The sequence below is a fragment of the Cordyceps militaris genome (genome assembly GCF_000225605.1).
Source record: "Cordyceps militaris CM01 unplaced genomic scaffold CCM_S00001, whole genome shotgun sequence".
NCBI classification, from domain to species: domain Eukaryota; kingdom Fungi; phylum Ascomycota; class Sordariomycetes; order Hypocreales; family Cordycipitaceae; genus Cordyceps; species Cordyceps militaris.
Genome location: NW_006271969.1, coordinates 5,885,712 through 5,907,770, shown reverse-complemented (window position 1 = coordinate 5,907,770; position 22,059 = coordinate 5,885,712). Strand labels below are relative to the sequence as shown.

General features: G+C 55.7%; 7 protein-coding genes across 7 annotated transcripts; 5 read left to right on the top strand and 2 right to left on the bottom strand.

Annotated features, from left to right (window-relative positions):
* Positions 1 to 364: 364 nt before the first annotated feature.
* Positions 365 to 2,789, top strand: CCM_01827 (PHD finger domain protein; the record flags this gene model as incomplete). Its single annotated transcript, XM_006666982.1, has 2 exons — positions 365 to 2,581; positions 2,643 to 2,789. The coding sequence occupies 2 exons, from the start codon at positions 365 to 367 to the stop codon at positions 2,787 to 2,789; spliced, it is 2,364 nt and encodes a 787-aa protein (XP_006667045.1).
* A 570-nt stretch (positions 2,790 to 3,359) lies between these two features.
* CCM_01826 (uncharacterized protein) lies at positions 3,360 to 3,872 on the top strand (the record flags this gene model as incomplete). Its single annotated transcript, XM_006666981.1, has 2 exons — positions 3,360 to 3,555; positions 3,613 to 3,872. 2 exons carry the CDS (start codon positions 3,360 to 3,362, stop codon positions 3,870 to 3,872), a joined length of 456 nt encoding a protein of 151 aa, XP_006667044.1.
* Positions 3,873 to 4,602: 730 nt separating this feature from the next.
* CCM_01825 (tripeptidyl peptidase SED3) lies at positions 4,603 to 6,930 on the top strand (the record flags this gene model as incomplete). The annotated part of the gene is made up of 3 exons (XM_006666980.1): positions 4,603 to 4,651; positions 4,716 to 5,091; positions 5,244 to 6,930. The coding sequence occupies 3 exons, from the start codon at positions 4,603 to 4,605 to the stop codon at positions 6,928 to 6,930; spliced, it is 2,112 nt and encodes a 703-aa protein (XP_006667043.1).
* Positions 6,931 to 7,484: 554 nt separating this feature from the next.
* Positions 7,485 to 11,891, top strand: CCM_01824 (uncharacterized protein; the record flags this gene model as incomplete). The annotated part of the gene is made up of 4 exons (XM_006666979.1): positions 7,485 to 7,637; positions 8,049 to 8,162; positions 8,323 to 8,511; positions 8,703 to 11,891. 4 exons carry the CDS (start codon positions 7,485 to 7,487, stop codon positions 11,889 to 11,891), a joined length of 3,645 nt encoding a protein of 1,214 aa, XP_006667042.1.
* Positions 11,892 to 12,332: 441 nt separating this feature from the next.
* Positions 12,333 to 12,867, bottom strand: CCM_01823 (dolichyl-phosphate mannosyltransferase; the record flags this gene model as incomplete). Its single annotated transcript, XM_006666978.1, has 3 exons — positions 12,333 to 12,566; positions 12,639 to 12,719; positions 12,748 to 12,867. The coding sequence occupies 3 exons, from the start codon at positions 12,865 to 12,867 to the stop codon at positions 12,333 to 12,335; spliced, it is 435 nt and encodes a 144-aa protein (XP_006667041.1).
* A 917-nt stretch (positions 12,868 to 13,784) lies between these two features.
* CCM_01822 (cell cycle control protein (Cwf22), putative) lies at positions 13,785 to 16,283 on the top strand (the record flags this gene model as incomplete). The annotated part of the gene is made up of 1 exon (XM_006666977.1): positions 13,785 to 16,283. The coding sequence occupies one exon, from the start codon at positions 13,785 to 13,787 to the stop codon at positions 16,281 to 16,283; it is 2,499 nt and encodes an 832-aa protein (XP_006667040.1).
* Positions 16,284 to 20,385: 4,102 nt separating this feature from the next.
* CCM_01821 (uncharacterized protein) lies at positions 20,386 to 20,808 on the bottom strand (the record flags this gene model as incomplete). The annotated part of the gene is made up of 1 exon (XM_006666976.1): positions 20,386 to 20,808. One exon carries the CDS (start codon positions 20,806 to 20,808, stop codon positions 20,386 to 20,388), a length of 423 nt encoding a protein of 140 aa, XP_006667039.1.
* Positions 20,809 to 22,059: the final 1,251 nt, after the last annotated feature.

Sequence of the window (22,059 nt, the reverse complement as noted above, 5' to 3'; positions counted from 1 at the left end):
GTGCTCCTAAACAGTTCCAGAGAACCACGACGAGCGATCGCGACAACAATACAAGAAAGGGGACCAAAAAAAATCTTTTTTTCGTTTGGGATTGATCTTTGTCCTGGCTGTGTCCTGCGCAACCAGGAAATTGATTAGCTAATAAGCCAGCGCCAGCCGCGACCAAGGCGCGACAGGCAGAAAGATGGACCCACTCAAGCAGAGGGTTGTGTCGCAACGCGATGAGGCAACGCCGACTTGCGAGACAAAGGCAACCTAGACGCAAACCATTATGCGCATGCTGATGGGATCTGATCAACTAGGTTCTCCAGCGCCTCACCGTATTTCGACGCTGCCGCGAATCGGGTAGGCCCCCAGAGGTGTCATGGCGGACGGAAACACGGCGCCCGTCGCCAAAGTTGAGGTGGTTTCACCAAAAGACACCTCTGGCATCAGCGACGGACCTGTCGCATCCCTACGAAGCTCCCTCGAGGCACGCGCCGATCCAGATGCACAAAACACCGTCACCGACTTCATCGACTTCACCGACTACCTGCCAGCCGACGTCGTCAGGTCCCTTACGCTAATCGCCAAGCTTGACGAGAGGTACCACCAAGCCTCGCTCAAAGTCGACGAGTTGACAACAACATGGGCTCGCTTGCCCTCGATACCAGCGCGGGAGCGCCCAGCACCACGTCAGATTCGTGCCGACATATCAAAGCACCTCAAACATGCTGTCGACTCGCGTACCTTTGCCCATACCGAGGCGGTGCGCATGTCGGAAAACGTCAATCGCCATTACTTCAAAGCAAAGATGCTCGTCGAAAAGCTACAGACAATGATGGACAGCTATCCGGTCGAAGATCAAAAGAGCCCAACCGGCGCCAGGTCACCGCAAATGACGCGCGCCAAGCTCACGGCTCGCCCGACCGGGCAAGATGGCAAGAAGATCAGTCGGCGTAGGGTACCCAGAATCACAGTTCCTGGCGAGGTTCTGGCGCCGTACGATATTGAATACGACACATTCTCCGATGACAGCGATATCAGCACCGACGAAGAGTCGGACGCGGCCACCAACCGCAGAACACCTGGCCCGCCTAAGATCAAGCTTACTACCAGTCGAGGGATGCCAAAGACGATAAACCGCCCCGCACGATCGCTCGCATATCCTTCCGCCGCAATGAGTGCCGCGGCTGCCGCGAATGCGGCTGCCCTGCTGAATCCTCCGCCGCAGAATGTGGCCGTTGGCAGCAAGGATGCGCCCTGGCTACAGCTTACCCACTATGAACTAGCTGTGCTCAGGAAGCGCATGAAGAAGAATGCGGCGTGGGCTCCTAGCGAGACAATGATTGCCAGAGAGCTGAAATCCCTAGGCCGTGGACCGGAAGCCTATCGGGAGGCGAAAAAGAAGGCCGAGGAGGAAGGGCGTGCATTCGACGCCCAAGTTCCGACCCTGGTGACGGATGATGAGTCGGGCTCTCAGCAGCTGCCTGCTGGCGCCATCAGTGCCGAGTTGCTCGATGCCAGCGATATACCGACCAGCAACAAGGGCATGAAACTGAATGAAGCTAAGAAACTTAAGAGGGAAGCCTTAGCGAAGCAGGCTGCCGAGGAAGCTGAAGAATCGGCGCGTAAAATGCGGGAAGCTGCTCAGCTGTTCCTACACACTGATAAGGCCAGTGGTGATCGGAATCAGCAAGCGAGTAAATCACGATCTGGCTCTCGCAATCAACCGAAGCGTAAGTGGGACGGTGATGCTGAAGACGACAAGGGAACACCCGCGCCGGCAGAGACGCCTCGCAACACGAAGCGCACAAAGATTGAAACACCCGTTCCGCCGCCGCGACATCCAAGCTTCAATAACGAAACGTCGGCAACATCGAGCGTTGCCACGCCCTCGAGCAGTGTGCCGCCGCCGACTACTCAGACACCTGTTCCTATCCCGATATATACCAGATCTGCTTCCGCAGCCTCTCCGGCAGACCTTAGCACTCCTACCATTACCACCTCGGTGCCAGTGAAACCTCCAGCACCAGCGCAGACACCGGTCCCACTCCCAAAAACAGAACAAAGGCATACCATTACGCCAGTCTATCCGCCAATGCGGGACGTCCCGTCGCGCGAGGCTAAAAAGACACAGCTGGCAGCGCCGCCGCCGCCGCAGCAGCCTGAACTTGGCTCGCGACGGTCTGTATCGCGCGGTCTCACGCCTATCGCAGAGCCGAACCGGCGTCCCGGATCGCGGGGCAACGCTACGAGTCAAGAGCCACCTTCCCTGGCGTCGGACCGCCCGCGCCGCGCAAGCACAACCAGAAACACACCCGCACCAGAGAGCAAGCCGCTGGTGCGGCGCACGAAGCGTCCTGCTCCCGGAATAGTAAGCACCACGAGCAGCGGCGGTAACAGCGCCGTCGGCAAGCGGAAAGCCGCGCCCAAGAAGAAGGCGCGCGCTCTCAAAAAGGACAGGACAGGGCTGCTGGAGACAGAGGTTGAGATGGAGGAGGTGGACGACGAGGGGAAGCCGATTGACCCAAACGAGCCGCGCTACTGTGTCTGCAACGGGGTCAGCTTCGGTACCATGATTCAATGCGAGCACTCGGCGGTATGCGCTGCGGTGATGGCTAGCTGGAATCTCTTGTCCTTGTTACTAACGTGTGTGCTAGAATTGCAAATATGAGTGGTTCCACATTGAGTGTGTTGGTCTCGAAGACATTCCCGCACGCACGACGAAATGGTACTGCCCGGACTGTCGACGGCTCCTAAACATTGGTGAAAAGGGCGAGGTGAGCGCTCGCGGCGTTAGGAAATAATACAATATGTCTTGCCATGATCTACCTGGAAAGACAACCGCAGCAATGGGTCACGTCGAGTACGGTATACTCTTCTTGTCCTGAAAACATTTGGCAATATCTTGCCAGCTATCACTGCTGCCTGGGGTATACTCCAGCAGGGTTTCTCCCAAGGCAGCACTCGACTACTTTTTTTTTGTCCAACGGCTAGTCATGGAGCGGGCCAGGTGGCGCGAGACGGTTGCTTTCTTTGTTATTACGTAGTGTGTGTTTGGCGTTTTCTCATCTTTGCAGTATGTAGGATTTCAGCTTCACGAGAAGTTACGGAGACGAATATCAAAACCAATATAAACATGATTCATACGTCGACTAGGAATCAATGCCAACTCTACTTCACCGATCGGATGATGCGGCGGTCGGATGTGGGGTGCCCGCGTCGGGTATGGGAGCCCCGCCGATGCTGTCATCCGCGAACCCGAAGCTGGCGCGTTACATATATACTCTGCCTCTCACAGTTGTTGTCGAATAGATCATAAGACACTACATCGGTTTAGACACAACTTTAGTTTGCTTTACCTTGCACCCCTCACCATGGCGTCCTCGGAGCAAGGCGGATACTCTCCCATCTACCCTGTCCGAGATGTCCTCCCAGACCCAGCGATCCGGACCTTTCTCACCAATTTTTACCGCATCTCCGACGACCCGGCCTCCAACGAGCTGTGGGTGGGCCACTTTACCAACGACGCCCAGGTCACAATGGGCAACGACACGGGCCGCGGCCTGCCAGGTTCGTGGGCCAACTTGACCCCCTTCTGTACATGACCAACTTTGGCCAACAACGCAGCGATTCGAGAGCTCCGCGGCAGAATGTGGAACGTCGTGGCGGAGCGCAGACACACGGTGCACAAGGTGTTCCCGGCCAGCTTCCAGGACGAGCATGGTGCGGCGTGCGAGTGCATGCTGTTTGGCGACGTGCACCTCAAGACCAGGGAGGGGCAGGCGCTTGTCGTGCCGTGGGCGGGACATGCTACTCTTGCCAGGGTTGTGGACGGTTCGAAAGAGGAGTGGAAATTTTCGCAATATCGAGTTTGGCTTCAGAGGTGAATCTTTCCAAATGTTGGCCATTCTCCATGGGAGGCTAGGGACCGTGTATGGATGCCACAAAGGCTCGATAGCAATCTAACAGGAATTTCGACTGTTTGCCCTATTCACAGGAGTCTCTTCTCCACGAGCCTACCGTAGCTGAAACTATACACCCTTTGCTCAGAATACTCGATAGCGTGGTACATAATGCCACTCAACTCCCCCACTACCCTGTATAGCAACAGCAGCAAAATGAGATGTTGGGAGCGCCAGCGGACATATCTTGACTAACCGCGCTTGCTGACCTGTAATGGTTCGATATCCTGGTGTTCCCTGGGGTGTAGGGAAGAAAGACGCCGGCCACCGGCATCCCGACGGCGCCGGGACGTCCCATCTACTTGGCGATGCGATGCAACCCATTTTGAAGCGGGGGGAGAACTGCCGAATGACTCATGTCCCTGTAGGGAGGTGATTGCTCATAATTGACAGTATATAAAAATGCTACTTGGGACGGACGCACATGGCCTGACCCAAGGCAGCTCTGGACAAAACCTCACTGGAAACAAGGCCTAGCGCGATCTACACGGCCAACCATGATCAAGTTCGATTCAGAGGGAAGTGTGGCCGCGCCCATTTACCTCAATAATAATGCATTAGAAGTACCGAGACCCACTGTACAAGCTTCTGCAAGATGCGAAACGCCACAGCGTCAGCAACAGTAGAGAGACGCTGCATCATTCGATCGTGTAACATGGGCTGGAAATTGGAAATTAACCAAATTAAACAGGGCTATTTACGGAGTCAGAGGTATAAGCTGGATTTTTAACTTGCAATATACAATAAATAGCACCTTTATCAATTTAGTGGTCCTAATATATCGCTCGTATACTACTATCACAAAGGCCCGCCGGCGTGGAAAGGAAACGCTCCCTGGCCTATATTCATCGGGCTTTCTGGTCTGTGAGGATTGGACCTGCCCGGTTTCTCATCCTCCAGGCAGGGCCGGATCCATGCAGGAACCACGAAAGGCCATTTTGGCCAAAGACCACACCACAGGAAGCCCACCTCGTTTTCTAGCTTTCCAGATTGCATCGCATCGGGCTGGCCGCCGGAGGCACCTGGTCAGTGAACCAGGCTCACGACATGCACCACAATTTCTCGGATTCAATTTCCGAAACCAGCAGGGTGGCTATAACTATAATGGGTGCAGTGATCTCGTTTCCGGGTTCACGCTGTCTGTGTGCGGTTCTGCTCCCTGTCGTCTCGTATTAAAGGGCCATCCATCCTCGACGTCTTGATGAGCTTCTCGTCCCTTCCACGCCGCACATCCGAATCGGCGCACTAATCCATTATGCCCTCCTTCTCCTTCTTCGTCGCTGCGTTGGTGGCCAGTGCCAGCGCCAGCAGTGTTGTGCTCGAACAGGTGCCCGTGCTTCCCGCCGACTGGACGCAGCTGGACAATGCCGTCGACGCCGCTCGTGGCATCAGCTTCTCCATTGCGCTCAAGCAGCCCAAGATGGACGTGCCTGCGCTCATGGCCGAGCGCGGCCGGCGCCTCGGCCTGGATGAGGTGCACGCGCTGCGCACGCCGGACGAGTCGGCCGTCGACGGCGTCCTGAAGTGGCTCCGCGACGAGAACATCTTCCACGTCACCCGGGAGCAGGACGTGCTTCGCGTCCAGACGACCGTGGCCGAGGCGGAGAAGCTCTTGCACAGCAAGTTTAATCACTACGCCTACGGCGGCAAGGTGGCCAAGCTCCGCACCCGCGAGTACTCGATCCCGGAGGACCTGGTCGACGCCATCAGCTTCGTCTATCCCGTCTCCAACTTTATGCGGCCTTCGCCGAGCGACGCTCACGTTGCTAGTAAACTTGTCAAGCACGCGGCGGCCAACAGGACACAGGCCACGGCCAAGGTCCCCTGCTCTGATGCTGTTGGTATCAGCTGTCTCAAGCAGCTGTACAACATCACATACAAGTCCCCGGACAGAAAATCTCCCGTGCGCTTTGGCATTTCTGGCTATCTTGAGCAAAACGCCAACCATGACGATGTCAAGAAGTTCCTGATGGAGCAGACGAACATCACCAACTATGACTTTACCGTCGAAAAGGTCAACGGAGGCGAGGATCCCAGCACGCCGGCCGGAGTCGAGGCCGTGCTGGATCTCGAGTATGGCATGGGCATCGGCTACCCGGCCGCCGTCACCTTTTACGCTACCGGTGGCCGGGGAGCCATGATTGGCCCTGAAGGGCAGCTACTGCCCAGCAACAAGTCCGACAATGAGCCGTATCTGGACTTTGTCAACCATCTCCTTGACAAGCCTGATGACCAAATCCCCCACGTCCTGTCTGTGTCGTACGGCGAGGATGAGCTCAGCGTCCCCGAGCAGTACGCAAAGCGTGTCTGCGATGCGTACGGTCTCCTGACAAAGCGCGGCACCACCATCATCCACGCCTCTGGTGACGGCGGCTCTACGGGCGGCCACTACGGCAACTGCCGCACCTACGACGGCAAGAACACCAACACCACTATGCCGACATTCCCTGCCAGCTGTCCCTGGGTCACGACGGTCGGCGGCACCACCCACGGGACCGACCCGCAGAAGGGCGCCATCTTCAGCTCCGGCGGCTTTTCGTACTACTTTGGCCGCCCCTCGTGGCAGGCGGGCGCGGCGGCTGCCTACATCCAGGGTCTCAACGGCCGCCTGGACGGGTACTACAACAAGAACGGTCGTGGCATCCCCGATGTCTCGGTCGTGGCGGACGAGTACTCCATCATCGTCAACGGCACGTCCAAGCGCGTTTGGGGCACCAGCGCCAGCGCGCCGACCTTTGCCGCCATGATTGCGCTGGTCAATGATGCCCGTCTCCGCGGCGGCAAGCAGTCGATTGGGTTCCTTAACGAGATCCTGTACTCCAAGGAGGGCGTGGCTGCGCTGACAGATGTCACCGAGGGCAAGAGTTATCGGTGCAAGTTTGCGACGGCTGGCTGGACGGCTGCGCGTGGTTGGGATGCCCTCACCGGTCTGGGAGAGCCGAGGGACTTTAGTAAGCTTATGAGGCTGCTGCGCGACGCCTGAGGGAGGACACGGCTCTGGCAGGCAGCGCAATTAGTGTGCGTATAAAAAAAAGAAAACTCTAGAATATAGCAAAAGTGCGAAGAGTGTAGACAAAATATAGAGTAAAAAGGAGAATGCAGAGGTGAAAACAACGGGCAGTAAATACTGTAACGCGAAGTGATGAGGTATGAAACAACCTGCTGTGTGATGCCGCCCCGAAGAGCCTCATTGAGCATCCATCTTCCTGTAGACTTGCGCATTAATGAGGCCGATATGTCACGGCCTGTCGTCATGACTGTGCTGATTGACTCATGGGATCCCGATATTGATGATGGGACATTGCCTCCCTCTGACAGCGGGTGGCTGTGGCTGTAGGCTAGGAGTTCCACGTGATACACACCTACTCTTTTAGGCTGAGCAAACGGGAGCTGGCTGTAAAGAGATTAGCGGCAATTTACGAATTCCAGCACGCGTAGCCTGTTGTTACTCACTTGGCCGGTGGCGCTGCTGGCCAGAGTTCTGTGCGGCCAAGCTGCACGTCATTAGCCTGCACACGGCCAAGAGGTACCGGGTACATGCGCCTCGGACTCACGGAGGCCATCTCAGCCAGAGCTGCAGCCCATGTGGCCGGGATCCTTGTCTCTGAACAACGGGGAGTCGGCCTCAGCTGCGCTGGCCCGCACCAGCGCGCATCCTGCAAGCAGCTTGTCGGGTTGCCGTTTCTCGAGGTATGGATGCTCTGTACTCGGTACATGGTCTCGCCCACCCTTGCGTCCCAGCACATCCCCCGCTCCCTCCCCACATCAATCTTACAGCAGTCCTTAGCGGTGCACGCGGTCTGTCCAGCGTGCTCCGGCGTCCTTCAGCAGGCTCCAGCGCCTGAGCTGCAGCCTGCCACGCACCTGATGGCCCCCGTTTCTAAGCGCCATACAGGTGACATCAGTCACGTCCTCGCCGCTGCTCGGCCTGGCTCTTCTCCCCGTCTCTTGTCTTGTCCCTTTCTTTCCAACCAACTCTCTGACCATCTCCAAACGCTTCCAAATCAACATCTCGCGCTCGTTCGATATCTCAACCACCGCATTATTCAATAGATCTCCTTATTTGTCCATATTTTCTCTTTCCTTCTTCTCTGTTCATAGACGACTTCTTGCTGCGGCTGCGCCGTTTGCCCCGCCACTTCCAGTACCTACCTCAAGCCCACCGCGCCGTTCCTTATCCCTCGAGGGTTCCAATTACCCACGCCGACCACGCTTGTATCGCGTACAACGAGATCGAACTCGAAGTGTGTATATACTTAATACGACACCCTCGACTACTTTCCATATTTCAAACCGCATCCCGATAATACCCGACAGGAAGCTCCTCAACTCACCCTGCAACTTTGGTAGCTACCTCCATTACACCCCACCATAGGTACTGGCTCTATGCCCATTACGCCAGCTACTGCATCGCGACACCAACACGGCCGCCTCGGCCTCCAAGGCCGCCCAGCGTCAGGTCTCTGAGCATATCAATGATGGCCAAAAAAGACAAGAAACGTACCAGAGTCGCCGTTGGAGGCATCGCAACTGCGGTGACCGAGCACGGTGCCGCTCAGTTCTCGTGAGCTTCCCTCGCCCGCCCCCTCCCTTAGTCCCCCGACCCCCCGCCCCGTGACCTCAACCCTGCCGCTTATTCTGCTGGCATCTTCAACAACAATATATTCCCTCATGGTAAAACGCCCTTTTCATTATGCTGACTTGGATTCCGTCATGCATAGGTTTGATAATGCCAGCAGCACCCCCTCGAACCAGAGCCAACCGACCTCGGACGAGTCGTCACCTTCCATGAACACCCCGGATCTCAATCCCGTCGCCGTCCCGAATGGCCACGCCGAGGTATCACCTATGCTGGATGCAATCTCCGCAAGCACTGCCCCCAGCATGATGAATGAATGGGCGCGTGGTGCCATGGCCGGCTCCCCTGGCAACCTCATTAGTCTGATGGGCGAGTCGCCCCCGACCCAGCCCTCTTCGTATGAGGACTCTGGTCGTCTTCACCAGGGCTGGGGTCAACGCAACTTCATGACCCCGTCGCCGGCCTCTCCGTCTCCTCCCAGCCGCCGACCCCTCAGCTACCATATGGATGCCCCTTTCCCGGCCGGCGAGACACCCCCACGCGCGGCAGGTGCTCCTGGGAGGCCAACCTCGATGCACTCCCCGTTCCCGCATAGTCGTCTAGCCTCGCAACCAGCACTCCCTCACCAACCCCAGGCGCACTTTTATGGAGCTCCAGATATTGATATGACCTCGACACCACAGACTGGACTCAAGGCTGGCGATGCTGGCCTGTATTTTGGTTTCGATACCCTACCCCGGTTGGATGACGTCTCTGCTGGCTCGGATGACGTGGTACTGGCGGGATACAATGGTGGCCTTGACGTCTATGCCATCACTAAAAGAGGACTGGAACCTACGGCATGTCTCAGAGGTCTGCGTGGTACAGTGCATCACGCCAAAATTTTGCCCTGGACGTTCAGCACCAAGGACATTGTCGGACCTTTAATTGCCGTGACCGTGCATGGACCCGTGCTTCCCACCCGAAATGCCAGTGATGCAGCAACACAGGATGCATCGGACAATCTTAGGAGAGAGGGCACGGCCAGCCCCAGATCGGTGACAACCTACCAGGAAGGCTTCAACCGGACAGGACCCAGTATCGACTTTTACCAAACCACTGTTGAAGTGTACTCCCTCAAAACCTCCAAGGCCATCGATGTGCTTCTCGAGGCGCCGAGAATTGCCGTCAATGCCGGCGTCTCGATAGCAAGCACCCTCTTCAAGCCTCCATCGCCCAGTGGCGCTTTCACAATCAAAGCAGATGGGGGAACCGTCCTCGTTTGTTCCGGTAACACAGGCGAGTGCTGGGCTTACACCCACCTTCCAGAACCTCAGAACGGCCATGTATTTGCCTGCATTGGAAAACTATGGACGTCGCTTCAACACAGTCGTCGTAGTGAAGTTGTGGAAGAGACAGGTAAGGCCGCGTCGTCGACCATCGAGGTTCGCTTCAATCCTCAGACCCCCGTCATCGCTCTCAATGGTCGATGGGTTGCCTATTGTCCAGCGGCTCCCTCGTCGCAAACCTCTCTTCGTGCCCATCTCCCTGTACCGATCCTCGGCCGCGGCCCTGGCATCGGTTCAATGGCGCCACCTCATATACCCCAGTCAAGCCTGTCTGTGGAATTGCCCATCTCTGACAGCATGGTGAACAAAATCATGCGCGAGACAACACAGGAGCTTATTCAAGGTGCTAAATGGGTTGGCAAGCAAGGACTGCAGGCATGGAACGCCTATTGGAACAAGGGAAACACGACACAAACTCCGCAGCAGCAGGCTCGGTCGCCTCCTCAGCAATGGACCGCGACGCAGGCTACCAGGCAGGATGCGACACAGTTCCCACCCACCCACGGTACGAACGGAAATGCTGCCTCGAAGGATCCAGGAATGGTATCCCTCATTGACACTATGTCGCTACCCCTATCCTCCACGGTCCATCCGCTGGCTACGTTTGCGCCTCCCGGCGGGTGCAGCGTCTTATCCTTCTCACCCTCATCGCTGAATCTGTTCACCGCGAGTACCAAGGGCGATATCCAAACCGTTTGGGATTTGCTCCGGATCCAGCATACGCACTCATCTCCCCTTCAGGCCTCCGTCTCGCCAAGCGCCAACGTCGGACCGCAAGTGAGGCAGGTGGCACAGTTTTCTCGCATGACGGTTGCGCGCATTGTTGATGTGTCGTGGACAGGGCCTCAAGAAGACCACATTGCGATGGTAACTGAGCGCGGCACTGTACACCTTCTGGACATGCCTTTCAGTGCATCAATGTGGCCCCCTCCTCGCCGGCGTAAGATTGCACCCACGGCTGGTGCCGAATCGTCAGAGCCCACCAGCTCTGCAGTCTCGATCGCGTCTGGGGCCATCGGTGCCGCCTACCAGGCTGCAAAACCGTTTGTCGCTCGTTCCCGTCGCAGCAGTAGTAACAGTGCTGGGGTGACCACAAGCACATTTCGGGACACAGCCGCACAGGGAGGGCGAGTCATTGCCGCTAGTATTAGCAGCTCTCTTGGCAAAACTGGCTCCGCCATAAATCAACTTCGGCATACGGGGGAGAACCGAGTGTCATTGCCCTCGATTCGGAGTCTTCCGTCGCCCCAGTGTGTGAGATGGCACTCGACACGCAAATCACAGCACCTCTATACTCTGGGTGGCGGTATCGTGCGCAAGTATCCCAGCCGAAGTCGGCGCGTTACTTCGAAGCGAAATAAGAGATTGTCTCGCGCGAGCCAGTATAAGGACATGAACGTTCCCATTCTCCCCCATGATAGGCTTGCGCCTATTGTTCGGCGATTCCTGGAGGGTGACACCTCAGAGGACCACTTGGACCTGTCCGACCTGGAGATGGACACGGGTAACACCATGACTCTCAACCGCCACGCCATCAAGGCCAAGCGAAACCAGGGTATGATTTCTGCTATTCCGCAGGCTGAGATAGAGACTAGCGCTCCTTATCAACCCTTTCATTCGGATCGCCGAGTTGCTGTGTATGAATACGGCAGAGATGGGCAGGTGGAGCCGGTGACAACACTCCTCACGGAGACTAGTCTGGATGATCATCAGCAGTCATTCAAGAAGAAAAAGAGCCGACAGCAGAGGTCAGGTGCGATTCATGACTCAGAATCCAGTGTTTGGGCTTTTGGTCTTGATATTCCCACCAACTTGTTGCACATGGGTATCATGGCATCGGCAGATGATGACTTGAACGGCATCGATGACAGCCAGGCACTACCGCCCTCTGCCATGGAGAGGCTTATGCAGATAGGTGACCAGGAGCAGATTGTGGTGACAACAAGACGCCGACGAGGTCGCCATGGCGAGCCGGATGAGGACGGATTCTTCGAGGACGACTGTGAGGTGCTTGATTTTGCCGATCAAAGGGTATAGTTGAGGATTTGAGTTCCTTGGTACCGGAATGTTACGGCGTTTTGAACCTTGTGTGCTTTTTCTGGGATCGTCTTTGACCGTGCCACTTCTCAGCTCTTTTGTTAGTTTGGTATCTCACAGACATTATACAAACAAACACGTTGCACTATTTCCACGATGCCTTGCATGGTATTTTTCACTTATTATTTTGTCATTTCTATCCTCCGGATCCATAACAAACTCGTTTTGTCGTCGACTTGCATTCGGCAAGCTGTGCACTTGTTCATTACCGAATAGAAACCATATTAGATACCCCCGATAGTACCAATTCAGTTTGGCCGCAAAAAACAAAGACTTGATTTTTTCTGGTTCCTGACCTCTCCCGGCTCCTGAAGTATGGTGTTGTACGTGCGAGGTCTTGGCACTTGTTGGAGCGTAGCGAGCTCGTTTGCGGTAGTGAAATTACGCCTTCTTCTTGCTGGCGGCGGCAGCCTTGGCCTTGGCGGCCTTCTTTCGGTTGCTTCGAATCATGACCATGCCGAGGAAGGAGCCGACGACGGCGGAACCGATGAGGATGAGAATAACGGGGATGCGGATGGCCCAGACGCGGGGGAGGAAGAAGTTTTGGAGGGGGTGGTCATCGTCGACGAAGGGCTGCGCGAGCGGAAGAAAATCAGAAAAGCGATCAGTCGAGGGCTCTCAACGCAATGTCGGCCATGCGTCGGAGCGCAATGGCAAAGCTATAGGGGAGGAGAAGTTGTTACGTACCATCAAGAGCGTCCACACGGTATAGTACAGGAATACGACGGTGGCGGCCACGAGCATGGCGAGGCCGACGAGCTTGTCGAACTGGTTCACGGTAGAGCGAGTTAGCCACGCGCGTCTTCTTCTCGACGTCCTTGCGAGGCGCGCATTCAGGGGAGGGAGAGGCGGTGCGTCCATGTGTCGACTGGACGTCGCCGCTGCTAGGGGCAGCGCGGGGGGGACGACGTACCATTGTGGTGGGCACGAAATCGAAGAAGGAGAATGCGACTAAGGTGAGTGGTGGTACAATAGGTCGTGGAGTCGTTTCGAGGACGAATTTTGTTTAAAAAAGGAGCGTGGTTGAGAGGAGATGGTGTCGTCGCAACTCGGTAGCTCACTCTATGCTTCTTCGGTCAACGCGACCTTCAGGAGGCGCGTGCGAGAGGTGTGGCAGTGGCCCCTACACCAGTGGCAGCAGCCACATGTGGCGCACTGAGGGCTCGTGACTTGGATTGAATCACATCTAGAAAACTGAATTTGTACAAAAAGCGCAACTAGCAATTCTAATTTATTCAAAACCTTACAAAAATAGACGCATGTTTCACAACATTACTAAACTTCCTCGCCGTACAATTTGAAAGTCAATATCGTGGCTCGCGGCAGCCAGAGGCAAGTCTTTTGCAGTTAGCAGCACTCCTTACCTGTAAACTCTGAAAAATCTAAGAAGAACTCTAGAGAGAAATCTAGAACAAAAATCTAAAATCTCTGGAAAGTCTAGTAAAGGAAAGTCTAAAGAAGGAAAACTTTCAAATGGAAAAGCTAATCATCCTTTCAAATATCGCCAGTGAAGTTATAAAGGTAGACGTGTCTCCCTCCACGAGGGAGTGATTGCCTGATTGCATTGCCTGTGTCGAGACCCGCTTTAATTTTCTTTTAGTCTGGCGCGTGCCCTCGACTTTTCCAACCTCATCAGTTTCTCAGCCTCAGCAGTTTCTCTGCGTATCCAAGCACAACACCGCTCAACGAGCCCTGCTGCCTTCTCCTAACCAGAGTCGTCATTCTCACAAGGATCCGATTCAAACTCAGCGTTCAACACTTTAGCCTCTCGCACATCCATCGACACTCACCCGCGCCCCTCTGCGGCTTCTCATCGCAACCCATAACGTCAGCATGGCGTCGGCCGAAGTAGGCATCCCGCGCCGCGAGCGTGATCGCGGTGATCGCAGCCAGCGCGGCGGTGCCTCTCGTCGTGAGGGCGGTGACTCGTACCGTCCCGGCGGCCGCCCGCGATCGCGCACCCCCCCGCCCGTCCCGACTGAGGAGCAGAAGCAAGCGGCGGCCAAGGCCGAATATGAAAAGCTCTTGACAATGCGATCTGGAGGCACCTACATTCCTCCCGCGCGCCTGCGAGCCCTGCAGTCGCAAATCACCGACAAGACCAGTAAGGAGTACCAGCGCATGGCCTGGGAGGCGCTCAAGAAGAGCATCAACGGCCTCATCAACAAAGTACATACCGCCAACATCAAGCACATTGTGCCCGAGCTCTTTAGCGAGAACCTGATTCGCGGCCGCGGCCTCTTTTGCCGATCCATCATGAAAGCACAGGCGGCTAGTCTGCCTTTTACGCCCATATACGCAGCCATGGTGGCCATTGTCAATACCAAGCTTCCGCAGGTCGGCGAGCTGCTCATCAAGCGCTTGGTCATGCAGTTCCGCAAGGGCTTCAAGCGAAACGACAAGTCGGTGTGCTTGGCCTCGACGACATTTCTGGCCCACCTGATCAACCAGCAAGTCCAGCACGAGATGCTGGCTGGTCAGATCCTGCTCCTTCTGCTCAATAAACCCACGGACGACAGCGTGGAAATTGCTGTTGGCTTCTGCCGCGAAGTCGGCCAGTTCCTTGAAGAAATGCGGCCCACGATTGCCAATGTCATCTTTGACCAGTTTCGCAACATCTTGCACGAGGCTGGCATCGATAAGCGAACGCAGTACATGATTGAAGTCCTCTTTCAGGTGCGCAAGGACCGCTACAAGGACAACCAGGCCGTCAAGGAGGAACTCGATCTCGTCGAGGAAGAAGACCAAATTACGCACCAAGTCGAACTCGACGGTGACATCAACGTGCAGGACAGCCTCAACATTTTCAAGTTTGACGAGCAATACGAGGACAACGAGGAGGCCTACAAGAGCCTCAAGGCGGAAATCCTCGGTGAAGCCAGCGATGACGAAGACGACGGCGACGAGGCCGAAGATGAGAGCTCCGACGAGGAGGACGACCCAGAGACCAAGGCCATGGAAATCAAGGACCAGTCAAACGCCGACCTGGTCAACCTGCGCCGCACCATCTACCTGACCATCATGTCAAGCGCCGACCCCGAAGAAGCTACGCATAAGCTCATGAAGATTAACTTGCCCGCGGGCCAAGAAGCCGAGATGCCTTCTATGATTGTAGAGTGCTGCTCTCAAGAAAAGGCGTACACCAAATTTTTTGGCCTGATTGCGGAACGCTTCGCCAAGATCAACCGCCTCTGGTGTGACCTGTTTGAGCAGTCGTTCCAAAAGTACTACGAGACTATTCACCGCTACGAGAACAACAAGCTGCGCAACATTGCCATGCTCTTTGGCCACATGTTTGGCTCCGACGCCCTTGGCTGGCACTGCTTGTCCGTGATCCACCTCAACGAGGACGAGACGACGTCGAGCAGCCGCATTTTCATCAAGATCCTCTTCCAGAGCATCGTCGAGGAGATTGGCCTGCCCAAGATCAAGGCGCGCGCTGCCGACGAAACGCTACGCCCCAGCCTCGCCGGGCTGTTTCCCAGAGATAGCGCTCGCAACATTCGCTTCTCCATCAACTACTTTACCAGCATCGGCCTCGGCGCCCTCACCGAAGAAATGCGCGAGTTTTTGCAGAACATGCCTAAGCCGGCGCTCCCAGCTGCGGCAGCCGCAGCTCGCGGCGACGACTCGGACTCGGACACGGTGTCGAGCTACTCCTCGCGCTCCGGATCCTCGCGCTCACGGTCCCGCTCATATAGTCGCTCGCGTAGCCCGCGCCGCATCGACGGTGATCGCGGCCGCTCACTGTCCCCCTCCTCCTCCCATCGCAGCCGGGGCAGGTCGCACTGGCGCAGCCGCTCCCGCTCCGATTCGTTTAGCAGCCGCAGCAGGAGCCGTCCCGTCTCTGACGCTGGTCGCGGCCGCCGCAGAGTCTCCCCCTCGGTGAGCCCTCCCCGCCGCGGCCGCCGCGCTTCCTACAGCCGCTCGCGCAGCCGCTCCTACGACTCATACAGCGATGCATCCCGCTCCCGGAGCCGCTCGCGCTCGGTAAACCTGCCGCCGCGTGGCAGCGCCCGTGACGCCAGCCCACCCCGGAACAAACGCCGGAACAGCTCGTCTGTCAGCCGTAGCCCGCCCCGCAAAAGCGAACGCGCGCTCTCGAACTCCCGGTCACGATCGCGCTCGCGCTCCCCGCCACCACGAACCCGCCCCATCAAGACGGAGGATCGCAGCCGCAGCCGGTCACCGCTTCCCCCACGCCGCGGCGAGTCGCGCGGCAACGGCAGAAATCGGTCGTCAAGTCCTGCGGCGGTCAAGAGAAGACGGGCGAACAGCTCCAGCGCTTCGCAATCACCACCACCAATCAAGCGCGGCCGTCGTGGCGATTGAGTGCAGTGCCTCTGGAAAGGGAGAGAATACAACAACTATACCACTTTTGGAGGCCGTACTATGGTCATGCTTATTTATTTGTACTTTTGATATCATAATTTGATACCCCAGCAAGGAGGAATATGAGGTGGGAAAAGCGAGGATAACTATGTAGCGCATATTCGCAATTTTCTTGTATCCATAGCGAACTAGAATGAGAAATTCAGTGAAACCACAAATACATGCTTCATTAAGCCAGCTTTGTCTTTGAAATACTACGAATAATTGCTTGCACGGGTGACGAGTGACGAGAGCAAAGGCATTGAGCGAGGGATCTCAACGTATGAGTAAAACAAGTACATGGGGTTCATTATGTACTTTCACGAACCACCGTAGACCCGTCTAGAGGCTTTTATCGTCAAGCTGACTGCAGTCATTCTGCTGCCAAAAGGCCCTCACACAACTACGCCAAGCAGCGAGGCACGAGAACAGGGTCACGCCAGCGGCAAGATTGAACCTTCACAGCAGCAGCATATTAGGAGCATTTTGTAAAAACACGTTAAACCACTTTACGTTTCTAGATCATGGGCCCTTGTTGACTCCTACCTGGTCAGGAAGCCCGCGTACTACTCGGTGGCGCGGGCGCTGCGGCCTGGTGGACGTCGGCGTCGCCCGGACACGCCACGACTGGACGCAGACGGGGCACTGCGTCGACGACAACTCGAAGCCGTGCACCGGCCAGGTGGACCAGACGCGGCCAGCAGCAGCGTCGACGAGGTTGGCGGCATCGTCGTGGTGCGCTTCATCTCGGGGCGGACAGCCGGCGACGCACCGGCGCGTCACAGCGGGCGCCAACGGCACGACGGAGATTGTCGACGAGGGTCTGCTCGTCGCGTCCAATCCGCAGGCAGAGGACGAGCACGGACGAATACGACTCGTACGTGGTACATGCCCGGCTGGTTCTGGATGGGGCCGACACCGTGGTCACAGACACGGCGTGGCCGGAGCCCATCAAGTTCTTGGACACGGCAGACCGCGGCGTCTCGTTTGAGGTGTCTGATGCAGATGGTCAGGTCATTGTGTCTACGCGGCGACTCGTAAAGGTCTTCGTGTTTGAGGAGCTCGAGAGACTCAAGCTGAGTGATAATGGTTATGATCTGGTTGCCAGGCGAGAAGCAAGTGGTCTGAAGCCTAGCGAGTTGCGCTGAATACATATCGAAGCCAGTTGGGCCATCTCTACAAATTGAGTAACTACCTTGTGTGTATAAAACTCACAGAGCTTAACATGCAGTAGTAGCAACTGAAAGCACAAGCAACATTGGAATCATTGGTCTTGTCTTTGCCATCACTTTCCGGCTCTATTTCAGAACTCTTGAATCAGCCCGGGAGACCGAGTGAGTGATGTTACCTTGCACGGCCTCGGAGCGGTGTCTGAGGTCTAGTATGGAGCCTAGCTGCGGCGGCGAGGACCGTCGTCACATCGTCGCGAGGCTCCTAGGCGGCGCCGGGTCCGCCACGGCCGTTCTCTTCGAGGGGCTCGGTAGACGGCCATTGGCAACGACGCGCCGTCTTCGACATGCTGCTTTGGTCGTCCACCAGCTCCAGGTAGCAGAGACCGTTTACCATATTTTGCAGTCGGGGCGTTATTCTTCTATCATTGGATGAAAACAGAAACGCAAGTCGCCTTTTTTCCCGTCCCCAGTTTGTTCGTGCTCGCCTGCTTGCTTGCTTGCTCACTAGGCTGCGTGGATCGAGGCTGCATGCCGTTGCCATGTCGCAAACGGCAGCCGAGTTGTCTCAGACAACACCCGAATGTCGTCGCAAGCAATGGCAACGGCAGAGAAAAGCCGGGAGCGATGGGCTGCAACCGATCATCTCCAAGTCACGGCGGGATGCCAACTATAGAGCGAGTATCGGGTCTTGTTGAAATCGGCGGTGAATGTCGCGTGTTGTTCGAGGTCAGAGAGATAGGACGTTTTGTCCTGAATACGCGGGTTTGAGGCTGATCTTCGGACGGACGGCGATAGGCTAGCTGGTGTTGCACCGTGCACGCCGTCTCACTGCACCACCCCATTGCGGCAGTGCTCCTCCCACACAAAAGACCTGCCACAATCTGCATTCATCGTCTGTCTCATGCATAATAAAAATGGTGCAGCCGTTACGAGAATAGATCGGCGACGAGTTAGACTGCTTTCATGTTGGAGCGGCGGCCAACGCGGCTGAGGGCATCGACCAGCGGGCAGGCACCGGCAATAGGGTAGCGGATTGTTGGTGGGCAAAGATGATGACAACTTCATAACTATTGGTAAACCCCGGTTTCCAACTACAGACAAGGGCTCGTTTTTGTTTTGTGGCGCCTCCCTACCCCCTTGTCAATTTGTGGTTCTTGGGAGATCTCTAGGTGCATGGCGGATTTTACGAATATCACTGCCATATTTTGCTGCGTAGCGACGGGCGGAGCGAGTTGCCTTTTATTACCATCAGGAGAGAGGGGGGCCTCTAATTATTACGCGCGGCCTTTGTCTCAACACGTGAAAAAAAAACAAAAAAAATCCTGGACAGGTAGCCAACAGGAGATAATCACACCCAAGTCTCCGAAAGATAACCAGGATATTTGTGTGGAGAAGTCGGCATGTCTAGACGTCCGGCACTGCCGGGGAAGCTCGAAGGTGATGATGCCGTTGTTATTGATAGGGTTTATTGATATGGAGACAAGTTGCTCCAATAAGGTCATGGTTAGGAGAAATTTCGGTACCAGATAATTGGCAGTCGTCGCTCCGGATTGGCAGCGCCACGGCGACACGGCTAGCAAAGGCACAGCATGCGCTTTGTTCGTTGATGCACGTCGAGCTGATGCTGGTTTCAAATCTGTGGAGGAGAACAGGGGACATGGGGGACATTGGGGATGACGAGATTAAATCATCTGATATTGCCATTCTATATCTTCTTCATGCTCGACGTTTGAGACGAGAGGTTGCAGGGGCCCCTTTTCTGTACGAAATAATGTCACGCTGCCAATATCTGATACGAGTCTCAATCCTTTTGTGTGCGCTGTGTGTCAAGTTGTTGTCCTTTGCACGGCCAAGCCGAGAGCCCTATCAAGCCCCCGTCCAAGGAGGAAGATGGCCAGCCAAGGCCTCCGATGCCCCCCCCGTTTCCACAGTATCTAGGTAATAAATAGAAAAGGTGTGGGAAGTTTGGCGCCATCCAACGAACTTGCCCGCAACCATCATGTGAAGCCTAGTCCGCAGACATTTCCCCCCTAATAACTAATCCGTATGGAGTTCGGACTAGTTAAGTCAGTGAATAATATCCGTCTCAACCCCCCCCGCCCTGTCCCGGCCGACGTCTGGAACCGAACCTAGTCCAGGGCCGGACGACTAAGAAAAAAACAGCACTATGGGAAAAAGTCAATTTTATTCTCGGAATTTTCTGTTGAGGCTATCGAAACGAAACAAGCGGAAAGCGGGCGCGGCAACATCTTGGCCCGACCAGACGAGAAAAGCTTAAAATGAACCAAAGGGCGCAGCCAGCGTGGGTTCGGGGATCAAAGATTCAAAGGGCGTAAGGGTTTGTTTGCGAGGATGTCGCAGGGTAATGAGATGCAGAAATATTTGTGAGATCAGGACAAGGGTTGCAAAAGCAAAAAGGCAAGGGAAAGGAGATCAGTGTCTGCATGACATGTGCTTCCTGCATGCAGACGTTTCAAGTTGATGACCAATGGCCCTCCGCTGCAAATGCCACCGCTCCCTTCCGGACGACTTGGTATGTGAGCCTACAAAGCGGTAGTTACTGACGTCGCGTGCATCATGCATTGTATGGCTTGCCCTGCGCAAAACCCTATCTTTCCTCCCAAACCCCATCTCAACACAGGCGGCCAGCTGAGCCCATGTTCCCAATCCAGCTGAACAAGCATGCGCAAATGCCATCGTGAAACCACGGGGCCCGCAGAATCGCCGCCTTCCAAAAATGGCTCTCGAAGCGTTCCGCCGATAAAGTTTGAGTTGCGAGGGACTTGATCAAGCCTCTCTCTTGGTGGCTCTGCTTCGGTGTCCGCGCATGTTTACGGCACAACTGAATGCGGTACTTATCCGACGGCCTGTATTCTGCAGCAAGCGGCCATCTAATTCTCGACCAGTTTTTCGATACGAAGTACTCTGCGCCGTGTTTTGCTATCATGGAGGCGACTTTGTGATGCCTTGCAGCCATGTGGGTTCATGTACATGACTAGGCCGAACCCGATCATCGCAGGTCCGGAGCCGGCCTTGGCCGCGAGACCAGATGTACGATGGGTGGCACTGCCGTGCGACCCGCGCGGAATGGGAGCACATGAGATGGCATGGAGAAAGGAACTCAACCGTCTGGCCGGTTCGTTGTCATGATGTCGTACGGAGGGTTTGACTGGCTCCGCGCCATCATTCCAGACTGGCGTGACAAGTCTCGGAGCGGCGAGGCGAGGCGCGCGGGTCGCTGGGAGTGTAGCGTCGTCGAGTGTTATAAAAGGGAAATGAACAATTTCACCAAATGCTAGCCTTTGCAACGGCATTTTTCAAAGTCTGGCAAGTCCGCCAACTTATTGCCTAGCAGAATAGGTGCAATTTGGTTGTTTTTATGCAGTGCAGGCGATCCGGAGAGCAAAATTTGGGGAAGATGATAGAGAGGTGCCACCATCTTCCCTATAATTGGGAAAATGGGAAGAGAAACAGCAACGATCTGAAAAGTTTCAAGCAAAGAAGCTTAGTACTGCCCTTAAGTTGTATAACAAGGTCTCGGCTAGTCATTGGAGAGTTTTCTTTGTAGCAGCTGGTGGAGAAATAGGGCCACATGTTGCTGCCGTCTTATTTCAAATGTTGTATCCGTGCTTCAGATCAGTAACAGGAGTTAGTAGTCGACCAATGGACTAGAATCTGGGCCAATAAAAGGCCTCGTTCCTTTTTGTCCTTGACCTGTTCCTCGCGTGCCCCAGCTGGTTCGCAATGGATCTGCCTCGATGACAAGTTCCACATGGGGTTCCAAGAGGCTCGCGTCCCAAGTCTTGTGGTGCCAACTAGTTAGTTAGTGGTGTGGCTAGTTCCGAAAGCCTGGCATCCCGTCCGGGTTGCGCAAGCAAATTCCAAGGTGTCACAACAGACATGCGGGTGACTATTTTTCTTGTCCCAAGACGGACAACGAGAAAAACACGGACGGGTAGCCTGGCGTTTGGAGCGGGAAATGCTGGAGCGCCTGCTCTGCTTGTGCTGGTCGTTGAGCTGGCCAGCGACCGCATCCAGTGCAAATGCCCTGCTCGTGCCGTTTGAAGTTTGTGCACATTTATTAAACTCTTTCAATGGTCGCCGGTCTTGCTCGACTCGTCCCTCGAGGCATAATTATCCACTCGTAGCGGAATATCCATGGGCGTCGTGGCTCCCGGTCGGTTCCCCTCACCTCCCCTTGGCTAACTAGCGCGGGCCGGCTTCAATGGCAGGCTCGCCAGCAGGTTGTCCGAGGCCAATCAGTCGCAAAGAGAGCCTGCGCCATTGACGCGACCCGCCAGAGGGACAAGCCATGCATGCGAGAGCTGCATGAAGTGTCTGGGCAGGCGAGTGGGATGATGTTGAGGGTGGATCGCTGACGGGCAGACGGAGCATTACCGTACGAGAAGCAGCAGCGAGTGGCAGGGGGCCAGCCGATGGTGTGCGCAAGGGACAGAACGCTGGTGGACTGCGAGGCCAAGTCAAGGACGCGATGACGATGATGAGGAGCCGTCTCTGGTCTGGGTAGGGTCTCGTAGTTGTGGCTTTGTGGGATATGTATAGCG